Source organism: Sceloporus undulatus, chromosome 5, assembly GCF_019175285.1.
Source record: "Sceloporus undulatus isolate JIND9_A2432 ecotype Alabama chromosome 5, SceUnd_v1.1, whole genome shotgun sequence".
Taxonomy (NCBI): domain Eukaryota; kingdom Metazoa; phylum Chordata; class Lepidosauria; order Squamata; family Phrynosomatidae; genus Sceloporus; species Sceloporus undulatus.
Window position 1 is genome coordinate 22,076,489 of NC_056526.1, and position 21,308 is coordinate 22,097,796.

At 37.4% G+C, this 21,308-nt stretch overlaps 1 protein-coding gene across 8 annotated transcripts in view; it reads left to right on the forward strand.

Moving 5' to 3' along the window:
• The window catches only part of BICD1 (BICD cargo adaptor 1), a 123,003-nt gene extending 101,936 nt beyond the window's left edge, over nucleotides 1-21,067 (forward strand). For 3 of the 8 annotated variants that reach the window (XM_042468820.1, XM_042468821.1, XM_042468822.1), the window contains one exon: nucleotides 15,298-21,067. In XM_042468820.1, coding sequence (XP_042324754.1) covers nucleotides 15,298-15,308 — 11 coding nt within the window. In that variant the 3' untranslated portion in view covers nucleotides 15,309-21,067. Of the gene's footprint in view, nucleotides 1-8,192; nucleotides 8,279-15,297 lie in introns of all 8 variants that reach the window. The other 5 variants (XM_042468818.1, XM_042468819.1, XM_042468823.1 and 2 more) reach the window with 4 other exon arrangements.
• The last annotated feature ends 241 nt before the right edge of the window (nucleotides 21,068-21,308 follow it).

Sequence of the window (21,308 nt, forward strand, 5' to 3'; positions counted from 1 at the left end):
CATCATCATCATCATCATCATCATCATCATCATCATCATCATCATCATCATTAACCTTTATTTATAACGCGCTGTAAATTTACACAGCACTGTACATACAATCTTTTTAATTAGACGGTTCCCTGCCCTCAGGCTTACAATCTAAAAAGACATGACACATGCCTCTAAACATGTAAGTTCCATCTCAACACTGTTGAGTATGATTATGTCTCATGCTCCCTTTAAAGCATCTAGGCCAATGAACATTTCTACAGCTCAGGTCAATAAATACTTTAAATTAATATTACATCAAGAACTCACTTCTTATGTCTGACCCAAATTTACTTGGAATGTGAATGAAGATATATATGCAGAAAGAGTGGAAGGTGAAGGAGGATACATACAAAAAGAGGATATATGTTCTTAATTGGTTCCTGGTCAGGAATTTAAACAAATTCTAAACTTGGAACACTTTTATTAGTGTAACTGGTGTTGGAAGAAGAACACCTTACTTGCATAAAATGGCTGTTGAAAATGAAGGCAGAAAAGCTAGTATAGTTGTGACTGACATAGCATAGCTAGCATATTGAATAACAAGATAACACCTATTTCCTATTTATTTTCAAAGAGATAAAATAATTATAAATTATATGACATTCTTGCAAACAAGCTAGTGAAATGTGGGCTAGACAACATAACTGTTACATGGATTTGTAATTGGTTGACTGCCGAACCCAAAGGGTGCTCAACAATGGCTCTTTTTCATCCTGGAGAGAAGTGACCAGTGGGGTCCCACAGGGCTCTGTCCTGGGCCCAGTGCTATTCAACATCTTTATCAATGACCTGGATGACAGAATTGGGGCATACTTATCAAATTTGCAGATGACACCAAATTAAGAGGAATAGCTAATACTCCAGAGGACAGGATCAAAATTCAAAATGACCTGAATAAACTAGAAAGTTGGGCCAGAGCTAACAAAATGAACTTCAACAGGGAGAAATGTATGGTACTGCACTTAGGGCGGAAAAATAAAATGCACAGATATAGGATGGGGGACACCTGGCTGAATGAGACTACATGTGAAAGGGATCTGGGAGTCCAAGTAGACCACAAGTTGAACATGAGTCAACAGTGCGATGCAGCAGCTAACAAGGTCATTGCGATTTTAGGCTGCATCAGTAAAAGTAACAGAAAGCGGGATATATTAATATTATTATTATTATTATTATTTAGGAAGAACTTCCTAACAGTAAGGGCTGTCTAACAGTGGAACACACTCCCTTGGAGTGTAGTGGAGTCTCCTTCCTTGGAGGTTTTTAAGCAGAGGCTGGATGGCCATCTGTTGGGGATACTTTGATTGAGAGTTCCTGCATGGCAGAGGGTTGGACTGGGTGGCCCTTGCAGTCTCTTCCAACTCTATGATTCTTTTATGATTCTATGGTGCTTTATATACCACCCAAAAGGGCGGTCTGCCAGTGCCGGTGTTTGCTGTGCAAAGGAGCTGCAGCGGACAAACCGTGTGACTCCTCCAAGCAGCAAAAAGAAGCCGCAAAAAGCAGCTTCTTTTTGCGGCACCATTATGACACCGCAAAGCGCCATTGGTGCACTTGCGGCATCATAATGGCGCCAAGACATGCAAACGCTAAGCTTCCGCTATGTCAAGATGGCGGCGCCCATGTAGAATGGGCGCTGCCATTTTGTACATGCTCGGCGCGTACTAGGGTTAGGGGCGTCCGGAAAGGACGCCCCTTTCTAACCCTAGTACATGCCGAGCACGTACTTTTTGCCTGTGCGGAATGGGCCTAAGATTCTATAAAAATAACTCATTTGTGATGTAGCCGTATTAGTCTGGAATATCGGTATGCAAAGGGATCTTTTAGCACCTTTGAGACTTAACTGTTTGAAAGAAGTTGTAGCATAAGCTTTTGTAGATTTGGTCTACGTCCTCAGGTGCATGGAAACAGAGTAAGTTGACCAAATCTATGAAAGCTCATGCTACAACTTATTTCACACAGTTAATCTCAAATTACAGGATGCCTTTGCATAATTTATGATCTGTTCACAGTCCTTTTATGCCTATGTGAAGATAGGATTTTTGCTTCAAACTAGATAACTTTGTACTGAAACTTAGATTTAATGACCTTTGCCATTTTCTTCCTCATTCTCTCAGAGAACTCCCTTGATGTTCCTAAGGTTCCTTGGAGGAAACATCTCTCTCTGATTATTCTGGTTTCCCATGAGCTTAGTAAACTAGGTCTGATGGGCATATAGTTCCTCAAGCTTTACCAATGAGATTAAATCAATCTAAACACAGAAAAATTTGCACAGAATTAATTGCCAGCACTGACATCACCTATGGGACTAAAGAGCAATAATACTATAATGTATAAATGTATATGTGTGATTGGATTAGTTGCGATATCTTAAGTGCTAACTTCTAAACTCTAATTGCTCAGCTCTCCTAGAAACCTATTTTACACTTGAGTGAAAACACAAAGGCATAAATGTAGTTTGGGTGAAAAGACAAAAGCATTAATGTAGGGCAGAGGGAGGCAACCTGCTCTTTTCAAAATGTTACTGGACTGCAACTCCCATCATCCTCCATCATTAGTTATGGTAGCTAGGGCTGAAGGAAGATGCAGTTCAGCGTCTTCCTGGAAGATTGCAGGTTGTAGAGTGGGAGAGGATGTCATATCCCCTCTAGATCAAAATAGGTTATTTAACCAAATTAGGTTTCTCAGCAAACAGACAAACCATGGAACTGCAGTCAGTGAAATAGAGAAGAGTATATGGGTTCCAATTACTTATATATGACCTACATCGATGCTTCTTAAACTATGTGAGGTTAGGGACCAGCAGGTTTTTATTTTGTTTTTGCTTTTTGTACCATATTTGCCCTCTTTGGCTGTAATTATAGATTTCTTTCCTGAAAATTCCAGGTATCAGCACCATGGACCATCTTTTTGAGTAGCAGTGCCCCAGATAGTTTAATTGTTAGATTATCACTTATCTGACTGCAAAAGACCTATTATTTACTTAATTGTTTACAAGAACAAGTCCTAGTACCTGGAAAGCCTTTTTGTTATCACAAAACAGGTGTTTGTTGTCCCCAGTGCTCCTACTCCAATAAGACACCCCAAACTATCTAAACGACGTTATTTGCTGCTGCAAAGAGGTATCGGGTTAAAACCGGAAAGCAGACACAAAAGAAAAGGACCAGCACCTAGACATTTATACACTGGATTGTTTGCTGGTCAATGACCGAATAAACCTTTATTACTATTACTATACACTGGATTTGAACATTAGACTACAACTCTGATGATAGGGTTTGATTCCTTGTTTGGCCATGGAAACCCACTGGGTGACCCTGGACAAGTCACACACTCTCAGGCCCAGAAAACCCTGTTCACCGTAGGGTTGCCATAAATTGGAACCACTTGAAAGTCCACAACAATTTGGAGATTATGAAACACTGTCTCAACATTGCTGCTTCATGATTAATATGCAGGTCACATTTCTTGAACATGTATACTAAACAGGTTAAATACATATATTCCATAATAATCAGTTATTTGATTATTTTTGCTTCATTAGCTTTTACCTGGAGCTCTACCTGGAGTGGGTTTTTTTACTATTATAATGAGGGGTATTATGCTTCTAATTAAGATCAGTGAAGAGGAGGAAAAACTAACCAGGGCCCTCTAAAACAAAACAAGACTTTAAGAAAGAGAATAAACTAAGAAGATTGTCTGGATTATGGGATGGGGAATATGAGAGGCACAGAGAGATTGAGAGAGACTGAAAGAGAGAGAGAGAGATTGAGAGAGAGATATTTCAGATACTGTAAATCTAGCTAGGAATTAAGGCATCAGTAATTTCCTTTTGAGGGGGACCTATGGAAGACATGACAGTGATTTCAGCAGTGCTCCATTAGGGAAAATGAGAGGATGGGTATATAGAATCCCAGAATTTGTAATTTATTGAGAAAGACTCCAGGAATTCCATGTAGTGGGTACACATAGTGTATACGCACATACTGTACACATACACACATCTTGGCAGGGTTGTTGTGCAGATAGCTTGGTAACATACAGTTCTTTGTCTTTATTAATTTTCTGACACCTGAGGTTTCTTTAATTCATTTTGACATCTTATCAGACTAAGATGACTATTGGCAGTAAATGCTGTTATCTCCAGGTTGGATTTAACAAGCATATCTGTAGGTCTTGCAGTGTGTGGTTAAAATGATTTTTGAAATTCAGTGTATATAGTTTAATTGATTTTTGGAGACATTTGGGCAGGTGGTTCAATATGCCCCAAACTTGTGGCATATTTGACAAGGGACTGGATATGAAATTTTAAATACACTCACACATATACTCTTCATTTCCAATACTCCCTTATTTGTTAAGTGGTAAAAAATAGAAGAACACAATGACATCAGATGGAACTCTGAAAACTTAAGGTACAGTACAGTATTTGCTTCTGTGTGTGTGTGTGTGTTCCAAACTGGCACATTTGGATTTTTAATGGGCCTTCATATAAGATATACTGTAAAGGAAGTTATCTTTTTAAAGTTCCTTCTTGCTGACATCAAAAATAAATGTGCATCCATCTTGATGCGATAAACCTTTCAAGGATCGGTTTAAAGGTTCTGTAATCTGTATGTATGCCTGTATTGTGGTCAAAAGAGCACAGAACACCTTGTGATAACCAGGAAATTGTGAAGCCAGGAATAAAAAGTAGGAAAGCACCTAGAAGCCATTTATAAATAATAGGATTGAAACAAAACCTTATGTGATTGGACATATTTTTTTTGCTAAGTTGCTTTATGTTGTTGTGCCAGATCCCAACCAATGTAGAATAGGACAGATATCAATGAAAAAAGTCTATGCATATTCACCTGAGTTTTTAAATTGCTTGCACACAATCTAAGTGGGAGGTTGATAATATATAAGACAACAGCATTAAGAATGATGTCTATAATTATTTATAATATAAAAACCCTATCTTTTCTTATTTTTGCTTTACTTTTATATTGCTAATCCTTCTAAAATATTAATATTTCATGTATCTTCCAAGAGTTGAAAGCACAGAAGCACCCAAACCTTAAGATTAGGGACCCCCTCTCCCAGTTTTAATTAATAGTCCTTATAATTTTTTTCTATAAAATTCTGCAACATAGTTTCATAATAAGTATTCTTGGGAGAAGTGAAATTTGCTCAAGACTACATGCTTGCTTTTTGTTAACAAAAACATCTACAAACCAACTGATCTATGTGTTTCACATTATTTATTTTACAAGGACTGTAGATCTTAGGATGAAAACCCAGTTTGCAACCATGAATTAGAATAACTCACTTTTATTTTTGCCTCACTGTTCCTATACCTGGAAATACAGTATCTCTGTCCTCCTTCCTTTGTGTTCAGCAGTACTGTACATCACTGCACTCAGTTGATAAAATACCTCCATTTATTTATTTATCTTTAAAAAAATATATCTTACCTTTCTGCACAATGCTGAAGGTGGTTAACTATATAATCATAACATACCCAGGGCTATCCATGTTGACCATGTAGAAAAGTACAATAACATGCAAAATCCACAAAATAGTGATAGCTTAATGGGACCAACAAAAATGCATGTTGCAAGCTTTTGAAGCTCCACTGCTTCTTTATTAGGCAAAGATGTTAAAAATCATACAGGAGGGGAAAAAATTAAGTCGATGTTAGTCCCAAGCCTGCATTTTGTCAAAATGTGATTGTTCTCAGTTCAGGGGGTACTGGAGGGAAATTCTTGCAGGCAGGACCTCCTCCTTCTGGCCATATGGGTACTCAAGGCAAGACAAAAAGAGATGCTCCTGTTGAGATCAAAGGTGCCTCCATCCTTTGTGAAGCTACAGGCTCCTTTGTTATGCAGAGAATACTGAATTTCTAAAGAAGTCCTCCATGCTTTTTGCATAGGATATATTTTAGGTTCTGTTTTGGTAAACCATGCCAAATATAATCCAAATTTATTTAGAAAAATGTCCTCCCCAAGGTCATAAATACACTATCTTTACCTTGCCAGCAAATGTAACTTGCAAACATATATAGTACATGCCACAGGAGGGCAGTGCAGACATCCAAGGAAGACTAAAGAATGCCATTAAAACTTGATATGAGGGCTTATCCAGAAAGGGGGAAAGTCCCTGGAAATATCAAGATTTTCCTGTTCTTTTTGTTTTAATTTTATCTCCATAGTCATAGTTTTGCATCCAACCCCCCCCCCCCTTTTTTTTTTTTTTTTAAATTATACCAGGTTTCCTTCACTATCACCACCCTTGTGTTCTTCCTTCTCCCTCTCTCACTGATCAAGTATGATGTCTAGACTCAGGCAAGTGATTTTCATTAGTTTCACCAGCCCTCTGTAATGATTATTCAGGAGTTATAATCAAAGTGTACAAGTGCTTTAGCAATATTACACATTAGGATCATTTTCTTTTCTTTCTAGCATTCCTCTTCCCCCACTCTTGATTTCTGTTGGGATCTGGATCTTGACAATGACTATTTTAGCTAACACAAACAGTTACTGATAGAGTGATACATTTCATGTAAGGAAATCCTGGGTTAATTTAAGATAACCTGGGAGTGGGTGGGAATGAAAAGTCCTTGGTAGTCCGAAGAGTTCCCAAGAAATACTTTGGGATGGGGAAAACGTCATGTAGATCTCCGAAATAAAATTTCTGTGTGCAGGAGCAAAACCTTGGACTTTCAGAGACATTTTGGTACGATTCTATGATTTTCCTTGGCTGGAGAGGCTCTGAATCAGGGTAGCAAGCAAACAAAACCACATTAACAATTACTGGTGCAGTCAATGAAACTCAGAAGCAATGTTAATCCACACATCTGGCTTATATTTACACGCTTGAAATCACATATGCTTCTCAAGTAACAAACATGTGCTCTGTCATAGACAGATTCAAACTTGAAACTTTCAAAAAAAATTATTATGTAAGGGAGGGAAATTAAATTTATTTTAAAGGGATCTCCAAATTACACAGTTCTCAGGTTTTCAAGAATGTTAAGTTCTGTGTAGCACTCAAACAGAAGAGTCTATAATTAGTACGTACTGTGATTCTTAGCATTACATTTTCAGCATGTACAGATTTAAAATAATGTAATTATGTCCAAGTATATGTATTTTCTCGCTGACATATAAACTAGTAAACTTCTAGATATGTCAAATCCAGAATGTATTCTTGCACAACATGTAATTTTCATTTTCATTTCTATAAAATTAACCTTCATCTACCACAATTTAATATGGTACGGTAATTAGTCCCTTTGCTTATCATTATGAAAATGTAGACATTACTTTCAAGTCATATTTATGCTGAAGCACACTCAGCAGTCAGACAGCAATGTCCCTATTTTGTAGGGATACAAAGACTAGTCTACCAAGTACTTTGTGCACAATGGAAAGTATTACTGAATAAACATATCCTGCCAGATTCTGCTAAAATTTTGTGTGTGCCCCAACAGAAGTATGGGGAAGCAGGAAACTGTAACATGGCAGCAGAGCTTGGACAAATTACTTCTTTGGACTATAACTCCCAAATCCAGTGTTGACTAGGCGATTCTGAGAGTTGTTATCCAAGTAGTTACATTTCCAATCCCTGAAAGTTGTCAGAAAATGACTTATCTGAGTGACTTCCCCAGTGTTTTTCTAGAATATAATTTGAATGTGCCAAATACTTTTTGAGTTGAATGCCAGAAAATATCAGGCATGCCAAAACCCAGTGAAGACAGTAGTACTCAGTACATGTTCATGTACGTACACATGAGATCCATTATTTGTTTAATTTTTTGTAAATTACATTTAGTATTCTCACTTTTCCTTACAGAAATCCTATGATGACTAATTTCCATTTTAGAGATGGAAAATTGAGGCTAAGGGATATTAGCTTGTAACACTAACAGTAATTCTGTCAACACAATGCAATTTGAACCCAAATCTACACCACACAGTGATCTGGGCACCTTGCCAATTTGAAAAAAAATTGAATCAGGTTTAATGCAAGAACCAGTCACACCTTACCAGTTTATTCCTGTTAGCTCATCAGATGAGTGTATATTCCTCACTAAATCTCTTCCTTTACCTGCTTTGCCTGTTTATTATTTACTAACCCCTTGTGTCGTCTCTTTGTATATATGTCTAATTTATCAGTTTCTTGTAGATTGTCAGCAGCCTGCTGCCTCCATACCGCCACACGGCTCACAACTAGCCAGGAGGCAAGACTGCCACACTGTCAGGTAATGTACTAACTATTCTTTCTTCTCCTGTTGGTCTTCACTGCATGCTGTAATCAGTCTGCCAAAGGGAAATAACTATTATTCTACACTCCTTTTCCATGCACCTGTCACTCCTATCCTATCCTAACCTCTACCCTACCCTTCCACTCCCCATCTTCTGTATTTCTTGAATTTACAAAGCAACCAAAACAATAATAGATCAAATACTTATTCAGATGTTTATAAGCAAATATATTAATACAGTCATCCCTCCATATTTGCGGATTTTATATTTGCGGATTTGATTATTCATGGATTTCATTACAGTAATATGTTCTCTCTAGGACTGTCTAGGTCCTCCAGTGCAACTCTGTGGTCAACTTTAACTAAAAGTTGCACTGAAAGACCATTTGTAGCTACTCCAGTGCCATTCTATGGTCAGTGTATGTTGGACATTGACCACAGATTTGCACTGGAGGACCTAGAGATTCCTAGAGAGGTGTCCTCTCAGGTAAAAACAGTGTTTTTGTTATTTGCGGTTTTTCCATATTCATGGGGGTCTTGTTCTCCTAACCCTAGCGAATATGGAGGGACAACTTATCTGAAAGGTTTTAAACCAGAGATATTTTGGATTTTGGAATATTTTCATATACATAAAGGTTGAGTCTTCCTTATCCAAAATTCAGAAATCCAAAATGCTCCAACAACAAAACTTTTTTCAAGGGTGGGTGAGATAGTGACACCTTTGCTTTCAGGTGATACAAAAACTTTGTTTCACACACAAAATTATTAAAAATCTTATATATAAAATCCCTTTAGTCTATATGTATAAGGTGTATATGAAACATAAATTAATTTTGTGTATAGATTTGCATCCAGTCTCCACGATATCTCATTATGTATATGGAAATATTCCAAAATCTAAATAAAAATAAAAATCCAAAATCCCAAAACACTTCTGGTTCCAAGTATTTCTGGTAAGGGAGATGCAACATGCAATTAGGAATCCTGGAGATGTGATCTGCATCTACATATGAAATTCATTTATGTTTCATATATATCTTATACACATAGCTTGAAAGTAATTTTATACAGTACACAACATTTAAAAAAATAATCTTGTGCATGAAACATTTGTGTATATTGGACCATCAGAAAGCAAAGATGTCACTGTATCAGCCACCCATGTGGACAGTTTTGGATTCTGGAATATTTTGGATTTCATAGTTGTGGATAAGAAAGACTCAACATGTACAACCAATGCAATGAATCATGATCACACAGCTGCAGTATTCACATACATACTGCAAACATATGAGAAAGCACATGCAGAAAGAACTCCCACTTTGTGTGAGAAGGGTGTGCAGTTCATACTGCAGTTATGTTTTACAGTACCAAAGTTACAGGTACATAAAGACAACAGCATTGTGTAGGGCAAGTCAGAATTTAGAGGCAACAAATCTGTTGCAACCTTGTGCAGATTTCTTGAATTTGAATTTCCAGAAGCTTCGGTCAGTTTAGCCAACAGTCAGGAATTATGGGATGGGAATCATGTAGTCCTCCAGATGTTGTTATGCTACAGTTCCCAGCATCTTCACTATTACCTTGTGCTGTCTAAGGCTGCTAAAATTATAGTCCAGTAACATCTGGAGAGCCAAATGATTCTCCTCTCTGCTGTAGATAATACTTAGCTAGATGGACCAGATGAAATGAGAGGCCACTTCCCCTCTTTCTAGTTTGTTTTTCTAATAAAAAACAGCTTAGGAAAGTGGCATGCAAAGAAGTTTAAAAGCCCTCCCATACATGCTGGGTTCCTTTCACTCACTGATACTCAAAATAATGAATATTCTTCTTTTTTAAAAAATCTGAAGGACAATTAATAATAATAATAATAATTTGTTTTATTTATATACCGCTATTCCAAAGATCATAGCGGTGAACAGCAAGTAAGCTAATTAGCAAGTAAGCTAATTTGCCCCCAACAGTCTGGGTACTCATTTTAGCAACCTCAGAAGGATGCAAGCCTGAGTCGAGCTTGGGCCCTTTTGCTGGTCCTGAACTCGCAACCTTGTGGTTTTGAGTGAATGGCTGCAGTACAGGCATTTAACCACTGCACCACCAAAATCCAAAATATTCCAGAATCCAAAACTGTCCACATGGGTGGCTGATACAGTGACATCTTTGCTTTCTGATGGTCCAAGACAATTAATCATGAGTCTTTTTAAAGCTAAGTAAGGGGTTCTACAGACTGCCCCTAAGGGGCACGGGAGGCTGCCCCTTTCCTGGCCGGATCGGGGCTGCGGCAACCTCATGCCATGGTGCTGATCTGAACTCTAGAGGGCGCAAAAAGGAGCCGCAAAAAGCAGCTACTTTTTGTGCCCTCCAAAGAGTGCCATAGTTGCGGCAGTGCGGATGTATGGTGCCCCTTTGGTGCTGCATCATCTGGATGCAGCACCAGAGATGTGCCGTTTGGAACGGGGCATGGTATCATGACACCCTGTGGGCAGAGTTAGGGCATCCATCATCAGGATGCTGGGCCCTGACTGCCCACAGGCCGGCTTTTCAGGCCAGTCTGTATAGGGCCTAAGAGACTGTGATCTATTAATTTAACTAATTAATCTGCTAAAACATTGTAATACTGACAGACGCAATTTGGTTCTGTGCAACGTGCACAGGAAAATACTAATGCCAGATTGAAAATGCTTCTTTCCCTCCAACAAAGCAAACATAGCCTTCGAATGAACAAACATCCTACAATATTTGTTGAAGAATTAATTTCATTTCCAAGGGTTAATGTTTACCGAAGATCTGGTAGGGTGTGGTTCACTTATTCATATCTTGTTGGACAACTTTTGAAAAATCCATACCAGAATAGAAACCAGCCATATCGTACAAGTTGAGCCTCCTTTATCCGAAATGCTTGGGACCTGAAATGTTTTGGATTTTGGATTTTTTCTGATGTTGGAATATTTGCATATACATAAGATATCTTGGAGATAGAACCCACACCTAAACATTAAATTATGTTTCATATACCTTATACACATAGCTTGAGGGTAATTTTATTCATAATATTTTAAATAATTTTGTGCATGAAACAAAGTTTGTGTACACTGAACTATCAGAAAGCAAAGGTGTCACTGTCTCAGCCATCCATGAAAAAAGGTTTGGGATTTTGGAGTATTTCAGAATTCCAGATCGGGGAGACTCAGTCTGTATTACTTAATTCAATCCATCTACACCCAATTTGGAAAGAAAACTGCAGTTTTCTAAATTGGGGGGCAGGGAGGCTGATTGATAATTCCTACTTATAGGAGTACTTTACTCATAACCGTATATAGATACAGCAAAGGAAAAAAGGGTTTTTGCTTTCTCTTGCAGAACATTGAAGAAATTTGTTCCCCTGCTCATTCCCTCTTTTCTTTGTATTTCTAACAGAAAGATGCTTGTGAATGGCAAAGAATAGTCCTTTTCTTTCTGACTGTCAGTGTCCCATAAATGATTAATGTAGATATAGGCATAGGCAGGTGGGGCAGTAAAATATTTTATGGCTTAGTAACTTCTGTGAACTTTTTTGTACAGAAACATTAGAAATATTTGCATGTTGCCTCTGCTGAATGAGATGGAAAATTCTGTTTGGCAAAAGGGATACATATTTTCTGAAATTGATTGGTTCCTCCATGATCCTTTGGTTGATAGAAATGCAAATTGCCTCCCACTAGCTTGCACATGCATTGTATAGCTTTGCCATTCAAATTACAACTTACTGGTAATAAAACATTGTCCTCTTCCTAGCTAGTGCCTTTGCAGCTACAGAGATGATTCTGTTCTTCTGCAACTCTACTCATATCGTCTTGTGAAACATTAATAGGCTCCCCTTACAGAGCCATTTAAAAAAGGCAATCCTTGTTTCCCCTCTGTGCCCATGCAAGCTTTGAGACTATTTTGAACTTTAAAACCAACAGCGTCCTGTTATAAAGGATTGTTTTGCTTTTAAATACTATATTCCCATGTGAGTTTTCCTTTGCTCTGTTTTGTGAATGCTCTTGTAGTCCTTGATTTAAAATAGCAAGCATTGAAAATATAATTTCACCTATAGCACAATACCTCAGAAAAGCATATATCAGGAGTGTATGCTACCATCTGTCAAATGCTTTACAATTGTGTCTTCCAAACAACTCTGTACAGACATACCTCAGTTAACAAAGCCTCTGATAAAGAAGTTCATTTTTATGTCTATCTAGCCCTCTATTTTCAGGATTGAATGGTTTTTTAAAAACAGCATTGGCATTGTGAGGATGGGTAAGGAAGTTTGGAGAAACACAGACCTTTGGCATAACGTTGCAGCAATGTGTCTGCAGTAAACAATGAAATAAAGCTTGATCTGGGAAAGAACAGGATTGAACCCTAGCCAATCGTACTGCAGCTGTGTGTGCCTGCTGGCAACAGGCAAGGTAAACAGCAGCTGACTTCCAGATCTTCTATTATGGATGAATTAATAGCAAAACAGAGAGAAAAGGGGAGAGCAGATTAAATCTGCTTCCCCAGCTACCCACAGCATTTTTAAAAGGCGTAGATTCAGAGCTCTAGCCACTAAAATAGAAACAATAAGGAAAGTGGGGGCTGGGGAAAGAAAGGAAATCCCTGGAGGCATTTTGGAAGAAGCTTTAAAGTTGTATCTTGAAGTTTCAGCATGTTTTTGTTTACTTATGCAACACTTACCTGATCTGGTTGTTTCATTTCACATGAACATCTTGTTAGTTTGGGCTAAAACGTAAGCCGAAACACATTGAGGAGCCCTTCTTTTATTTAGTGCAGGAACATGTCCTATTCATTCCATGTTATTTCTGCCCCTAGTACCAAATATTCTGTTAAAGAAGTAATGCCCAGGAACACAATTACAGTTGTTCCGCCTTTTTCGTATGGGATCCGTTATGGACCCCCTCGTGAAAACAGAGTGTTGCTTATATTCAAGCCCCCTTGGCATGAATATAGGTGTGTGGCTGTTGGAGTGCACAGGCACGTGCCTCAGACACACAGCCCATTGTTTCCCCCTCCGTCCCTTGCGCATAAACGAGGGACACGAGTTTTAAAACTGCAAGAACTGAGGGAGTACTGTACTTTGTTAACTGAGGTATTGGGTGCCTTCAAGTTGTCTCTGACTTATGGCAATCCTAAAGCGAATCTTTTGTGGGGTTTTCTTGGCGAGATTTGTTCAGAAGGGGGTTGCTTTTGCTTTCCTCTGGGGCTGAGAGAGTTTTAATTGCCCAAGGTTACCTAGTGGGTTTCCATGGCAGAGTGCCAGTTCAAACCCTGGTCTCCAATGTTGTAGTCTGGTGCTCAAACCACTACACCACATTGGCTCTATAAATAGTGCTAGGTCAATTCCTCTGCCAAACATTCAGGAAAACATATTAATTGGCCTTTCCACCATTGTACCTCCTGAGCAAATGTTAGTTTCCTCCAAACCTCAGGCAGACTAATAGTAAGGGTACTTTAACTTACCTACTATAACTGTTTGTATATATGTAGAATACATAAGTAACAATTTAAGTGTTAAAAGGAAAAGTGGTGGGAAAATAATCTAGTGGCATCTTTGAGACTGAGTGATTAATTTTAGCATAAGGTTTTATGTATTTTTGGATTAATCCATTTCTTGCACTATGTAGCATTGGTAGATGGCAAATCTCATTGTGACTGTGGTACTGTACAAACATATTTGTCTGTGGAGTTTTTTTCTGGGATTCCAGCTTTGAAAAGAGACGTATTTTAGGCCTCAAAACATATATACCCTAACTACATAAAATTCAGCTGTGCCGTGGCTGTCAATAACATTCTTATCCATGCAGGCTTGACAGCTCCCCCAGCCTATAAAAACTCTATGACTTTAATAACCTCACATAGGGGAGAAATTTAACAGTTTCATTTCTTTTCTCCATCACTGTATCTCCATGTGGGAAAAGCTGCTCATTGGTGCTTGTCATATGAGTGTTAAAGAGCACAAACCTTTCGCCAGGGAAATAAAAAAAGAAACAAACACAATTACAGCCATAGATGCAGCATCAAGAATGGAAAATGGCACTCTGCTCATTTAATTAGGTCCAATATTTGAATTATAAATTTAATATTTGTTTGTGTTTTTACAGGTCCTTTGTACCCCCATTTTATTCAGTCTTTTTGGCTTTAAATTTCCATAGCTCACTTGGACCATTTGGGCAAAATCAAAGTGATGAATTACCATGAAATAAACATATTCACTGATTTCTCTGTTTCCAACATACAGAAAATACAGTGGTACCCCGGGATACGAATGCGCCGCCTTACGAAATTTCCGGGTTACGAAAAAAATCCATTGAAAAAAACTGTTCCGGGTTACGAAGGTTATTTCGGGTTACGAAAAAATTTTTGGTGCTTTTCGGCGCTTTTTCACACTAAATCGCGGCTTTCGCTATTAGCGCCTATGGCTTTTTCGGCTTACGAAGATTTTCGGGTTACGAACGCTGCGGCGGAACGAATTAAATTCGTAACCCGGGGTACCACTGTAGAATGCTTTCCTAATGCTAGTGCCGTTTATCATGCTAATGCTGCTTTTAATAACTTAAAGCAATAACAATAATGTCGACTCTTTAAACATTCTCATCCTTGAATTTACTCTATGTAACCTGGTGCAAAATCTTTACTTAGTTTTTAGTCATCTAATCTTGAACATTAAGGCTGGATTAGCTCAGCCATTTTTTTTTAAGGATTAAGGGATTGTTTGATCTGAATGTAAATGTAAATGTAAATGTCATAACATTTTGCCTTCACTATAAATATTATATTGTTGATTCTTTTATGTTGTAAACTGGTGGTTCATTGTCTGTATTACATTAACACATGTTCCGTTTAAGAATACATGCACAATAATTAACATTATGAGAGCGTGCAAAGGCAAGCTTCTGTCTCTCTCTCTTTTAAAAAAATACTTCTATGTGCAGATGTGTTCATCTGTAGACTTGGCCATGTATTTTAAATCTTTCTCCCCTTCTTTTAATTTTCAGTCCTGATGTAGCTCTTCTAGAAGAACAGCCACATTCCAGCTCTCAATGTGCCCCCCTCAGCTGTCTACCTAAGCCTCCTCCTTAATCCTAATCTTCATATGCAACCTAAGAGTTGGGGGAAACCTCCCCCCGTACAAACTGAGTCGGAGTTCTCACAGCAAAGGTACAGTTTGTGCCAAAGGAACCAGTCGGCATGACTGCCTTGTTGCTGCTTCGATGAGTCCGGACACATATCTACAGTCTCAATAACTGAGGATGTGTGGAAGAACATAAAGCACAGTGCCCAAACTTTTGAGAAGATCTTTAAGGTTCCTCTGGTTACATCCAGATAAATATGTCTGCAGTTTGGAAGTTAAAACATGTTCCTCCCAGCTGTTCAGCTTGTACTGAGAATGAGCTGAGAATCTAAACTACTAAGGAACAGAACAAAGAAAGTACGATACAGAACCTTATTTTGAGGGGGGTTTTCAAGCACCGACTTGAGTTTTTATTTATGATTTCAAGGGTGTTTCATCTGTCTCTCCCCCTCCCTTTTAACCATATTTGCACCATGAGTTTATGTTTTATTAAAAACACACTCCATGTTATGTGTTTTTATTCTATTAATTTTTAAGTGGTCTAAAAATATTTTACATTAAGAATGATTTGATTTTTTTCCAGTTAGGATTTTTTTTTTCAATCGAAGATTGTTCACTTGGCCAAAGAGTGTGGCCTGGTATTGTTGTTTTCTTAATTGCACAAAAATGTTAAGTTGAATTGGAATGTGAACTTTGGGGGCATTCCAGAGAAAGTTGGATGTTCCTAAATCCCATTGAAATATAAATGAAACATTTAAATTACATTGATTTCAATAGAAGTCTGGTGTGCCTAACTTTCTCTGTATTGTGCCCACTGACTTGTATTTTTCTGCTGCACTACTATTGTTTACGCACTTGTTTTATAACTAATATGAAGTTAGCTGCTAGTTGTTTTACTAGTTCATTGGAATCTGATTAAGATGGATTTTCCTGAACAATGCATTAATAATGGTTTGTTTGTGATTAACTTTCAGTTTTAGGTGGGGTTTTGTTTTTGAGACTCCCTCCTTTTTTCCCTTTTCTTTTTTGTGTCTCAGACAAGCTGATGACTTGGTGCTGTTCTTTTTTCTGTTTGATGTTTGGACAAAAATGCAAACAAACTTGAACTAAATATGCTGTGTTTTATTAGTTTATTTTATTTTGAAGTGTTCAGGATGTTCTTCACTTGCTGCTCCTAAATTCAGTGTTACCAGGTTAAGGCCTTAACTTGACGAAAGAGAGGAGAAAAGAGAGTTATCCAAGTGTGACAATAATGTAATTTCCAGTTGCATATAGAAGTGAAGGTTGCTGAGCAAGTAAGATTGATATCTGGGACTGAAAATTCTTGCTGTAATGCATTTTTTTCTTGCCAAAATTCCCAACAGCTATAAACATCTAGCTCATTGTCAATTCAATGACAAATACTCAGGTGAAACTCAATATACAGATTATGTTCTCAAGCTACATGGTACTCCTGTTCTAAGATTCCCTCCGTTAACAGCTTTTTTCAAGTGTGGCAGACATAAAGGAAGATGAGGGATAATACATTTATTTTGCACAATGCCTAGAAGCAATTCACATTGCTGACTAGGCTTTGAGTTATCACTTTGAACCCACTTTGGGTTTCCCAGATATAATGCTACCCAGAATTCTTGCTCTCAATCAGATAGCCTTAATAGAGTTTAAATATGAAGGGCCTGGAGACATTTAGGTTTCTTTGTCTGCTGCACTTATGCAGAAAGGAAAGTCAACATGTCTTGAGATATGCAGCCATTTTGGAAGAAGTCAAAAGCAGCTGGGAGCTACAGTATCTGAATTTGAGAGGAAGATTTTTTTTAAAACCCAAAGGGGGGAAGTAAGGGAGGGATCTTCAACCAAGGAAATCAGAAAGTCTAGTTGGCCAATCTTTGTGCCTAACAATCATTATCATGAAAAAAAAATCAGTTACCAAGGTGCTAAACACAGGATAATCTTAATCAGCAATTCATGTAATATAATTCCATCAGAGCAGTAGGAGGTGAAAAATAGTTTAGTAGTGGAATCCACAATCCACTAGATAGCAACCTCTTTGCCTCTTAAGGGCAAATAAGTGGCACCATAGGGGCTTAAATAAATGGAAGTATATTGACTTAAACAGTTTGTGTCTCACACAGTTCTGCTAAAAAGGTAAAATCCCCTTTGCACCCATTCATGCATTTCTATGTTGATTATCTTGTGATACATTTCAAATTTTAATGTTGTATCTTCTGCTTATATTCCTATGTAATAAAGACATGCCTACAAATTCTCATATTTTAAGAGCATCTGGGGCTGCCACCTCCAGCTTTAAATGGGGCTCTCTTTTTTTTTTTAAATAAATTAATTACTGTGCAAGAGTATCTGGCTGAATTGACAGTTTCTGCTAGTTTGCTGAGCACTTCAATTACAAATATATATTGCATCCACCTCAGTTCACTCCTGCACTCTCCAGACTGATACCATTGACTTTAAAAACACCAGGAACCCTATCCAGGAGCAGAGGTGGCAGTTTGTCAGTACAATATTAGTAAACCCTGGCATAAGACCTATGGAAGTTTGGTTTAGTTTGAATTGTGAATGTTCTGTCCCATGTTATGCATGATGGTTTGTGACAATGAGCTCAGTTTACATGTTTAGTTCTTGGCCATAGAGATAAATGGTCTTAAAAGTGCTTAGCTCCAGATGAATCATGTCCCTTATTTTTATTATGACACCATCAGAGAGCTATTTCAGTTGGGCCAAAGTACATCAGAATATTTGGACATGCTAGAGTGAAATGTTTGTGTGTTTCAGATATGAAGATTTTGGCACTGTTGTCTTAGTTGTGCTACAACTGATTTTTTAATAAACATAATTAGGAATTATAAAACTATTATTATAACTGAAATAATCCCATTAATATATATTTTAGGTTTTAATCTCTTATTCATTTATGGGATATAAACTCCTTAGAATGCAATGGGACTTACTTCCCTAGGATAGGATTGTACCCTGAAACTTCAGTCCTAAGCACACTTGCTTTCAGTCTGAAAGCCAGGGGTCTTAATTTTAAGAACATGCATCGAGAATGGTGATTCAGCATATTGGAAAATATAGTTAGTGCTGTATGAACTAAACTTTGTAAAGGGGAGAATTCTAAATAACGTAAAGTTGAAGGCTTTCATGGCCGGCATCCAGTTTTTTGTGGGTTTTTTGGGCTATGTGGCCATGTTCCAGAAAAGTTTCTTCCTGATGTTTTGCCAGCATCTGTGGCTGGCATCTTCAGAGAATGATTCTAAATAACATTTGAATATCAACAATAATATGGCCCCAGTTCATAGATCACTATGCTTACCCTGCAGAAGCTTATCATGGCAAAAAAGTGAAGGCACATATCCCCATCCCCGTTAAGAGACAGGAGGGCATGGGTATGTTCACCCCCAAAGCTTAGGGGCAATGGGGCGAGGGTGAAGAATACACCCAATTTGGTATTGCTAGGAATCAGCAGCCCCAGTGCAAGCCTTCATGCATGGAATGAGGATCTCTGCACTCTTGTCTTGTGTTCAGCCGTGGGATCTATTCAGACGTGTATGAACAAAATGTATATGTCTAGATGTAGAAGGCTCCTACTCTATGCTTAAAGCAAAGGCTGGTCATGACTATACCAAGAGGTGAATTGCTAGGAGATCAAGATCAAGAGGAATTCCAAACTGATGAGAATGATTGAAAGTTATGAAGTTAGTAAAGGTATTCAAAAAAACCCTAATACAGTCATGTGGCTATTTATAACCAGGAAGGTACTTTTTTTCAGCCATCAGAAATTTAAAACCTTTTCCATAGGGTGTCTTTTTAACAACCTTACATTTTGCCAATAAAATAAGCTTAACTGGACTTTACTGGTATTAGTAACATGGTAACAGTATAATAAGATTGAGCCAATGTTTTACTAAATATTAGGCAATCCTGTACTACTGAAGCCAATAAGATTTCAACCTGTTAATCTAATTCTCAATGAGTGTACAAATGATTCAATTATTAGTTGGTACTGGTGACTGCTGTACAGTTGTTTTATTTTAAATTATTTTGTTTCTTTTTGGTATAAAAATGTTAATTTATTTCAAAATTCCAAGCACTGCAGTATTGCATTAGAAGCACAGCAATTTTGTTATTTATTTTTTTCTTTTAAAAATAGCATATTTTTGTTTCTCCCAATTGTACATCTATTATACCTGAAAGCTGTTTATAGCTTTCAGAATTTTCCCTCCATTATTAAATTATTTGGGTTAAATATTCTGCGTAATATATATATATATAAAAACGAAAAGCAATGACTTGCATTTAGCCTCAAGGCCAAATGCATCTAAATATGCAATATAAAAAAGCTTGCATGACATAATTTCATGTACCTTTCCCCATAACCTTGATGATGAAGCTAGATAATTCTTATTTCATGAGATTATTCTTTCCCCCTCCCTGCATATTGGAGATGCATGTCTGATACAGTGTTCATTAAGGGATGCATGGCTTAAATCCTCATTGCATTTTAATCTCTCTCCTGCAGACTTCTTGAAAATCCTCTCTATTAAATCTAAAGGTAACAGCGTGATAAATTGACAAGATACAAAGAAAAAATTAATACATTCTTGTGACTGCAGTTTATTTTCTGTCAGACCCTGGAGAAATTACGAGCCTTGTGTTTCAATTAGTGTATTGATATGAAGGTACATCTGCTGCTTATTATTATGCACTAATAAAAATAGTATTGATTGTTTTGATATATTGCAGATCTGGTTTTGTTGAAATTTTATTATTAAATCTGTTTTGGAAATTTGCTAAAAATGGTAGGGGAACAATTTTGCCAATAGCTGTGAGGGAGGAGAGGAAGAGAAAATAAGAATAATCTAGCTTTTAAAAAATATTTATTCATGGGTATGGCTTTGTGCACTATATCTATGAATAAACAAAACTACACCTCACTAGTTATAGATCTAGTGCTTCAAACCTTGGTTTGACTGTTAAAGGGTTGATTAAATTGATCCTTTGTAAACTAACAAACAAAAAATCCCGATGTTTTGTGACTTTTGTAATCTATGAATGTTCCCCTTTGCATGAATATCCTTATCTAATCAACCACACAAAAGGACGTGTTGTGTTATATCGAAATGGGTTGAAATACTGGAGCAGTTTGCGTTAAAACACAATTTGTATACTGTACATTTGCCTGCTGTAAAGGTTGGCTGTAACTAAACTGAATTGAAGTTCTGTTGTAATGCCTTTTTGAGGTTGGATGGAGTATTTCTAGATGGTGGAGATTACAGATAGATGTGCTCATTGACTTAAAACTGAATGTTAGAAACTTTTATTGTGTTGCATCTCTGATTTTTAAAGGCAAGTATATTTCCTCAATCTGGATTCCAAATCCATTTGTTCTGAAAGCTCTGAAATAATTGCCATGTCAAACCCGCTCTCATCCTGGTCTTCATACACCTGGACAATCCTAGTTGAATTTTTGTGTGTGTGAGGGAATCATGTATTTGTACATACGTATATGGTATGATCATGCAGTTTGAATGGCTGGGAAATGAAGACAGTCCAGACTGGAAGAAATGAAATTAGAAGCTAATATACTGGTTCTTACATCATTATGTTTCAATTAAAATTATGGTGTAATGTATAACTATCCCAGTAAATAAACTGGCCATCTTTTGTTCGTTGAACGCTGGGCTGTCTCTATATGCTTTACTGTCTTGTTGTGTATTGGATATGCATGTTACTTCAGATCCTTCATTGAAAAAAACAAGAAAAGGGGAATGAATGCAAAACTGAATGGGCATCTTAATTCAGCAGGATATTTGAAACACATTGCCCCTGATTACACTGAACCTTTGTAGTTCATTCTTCTTTCTTCCACTTCAAAAAGTCCCTGCCAGAAAGATTGTCTCATGTTATTTTAATTGC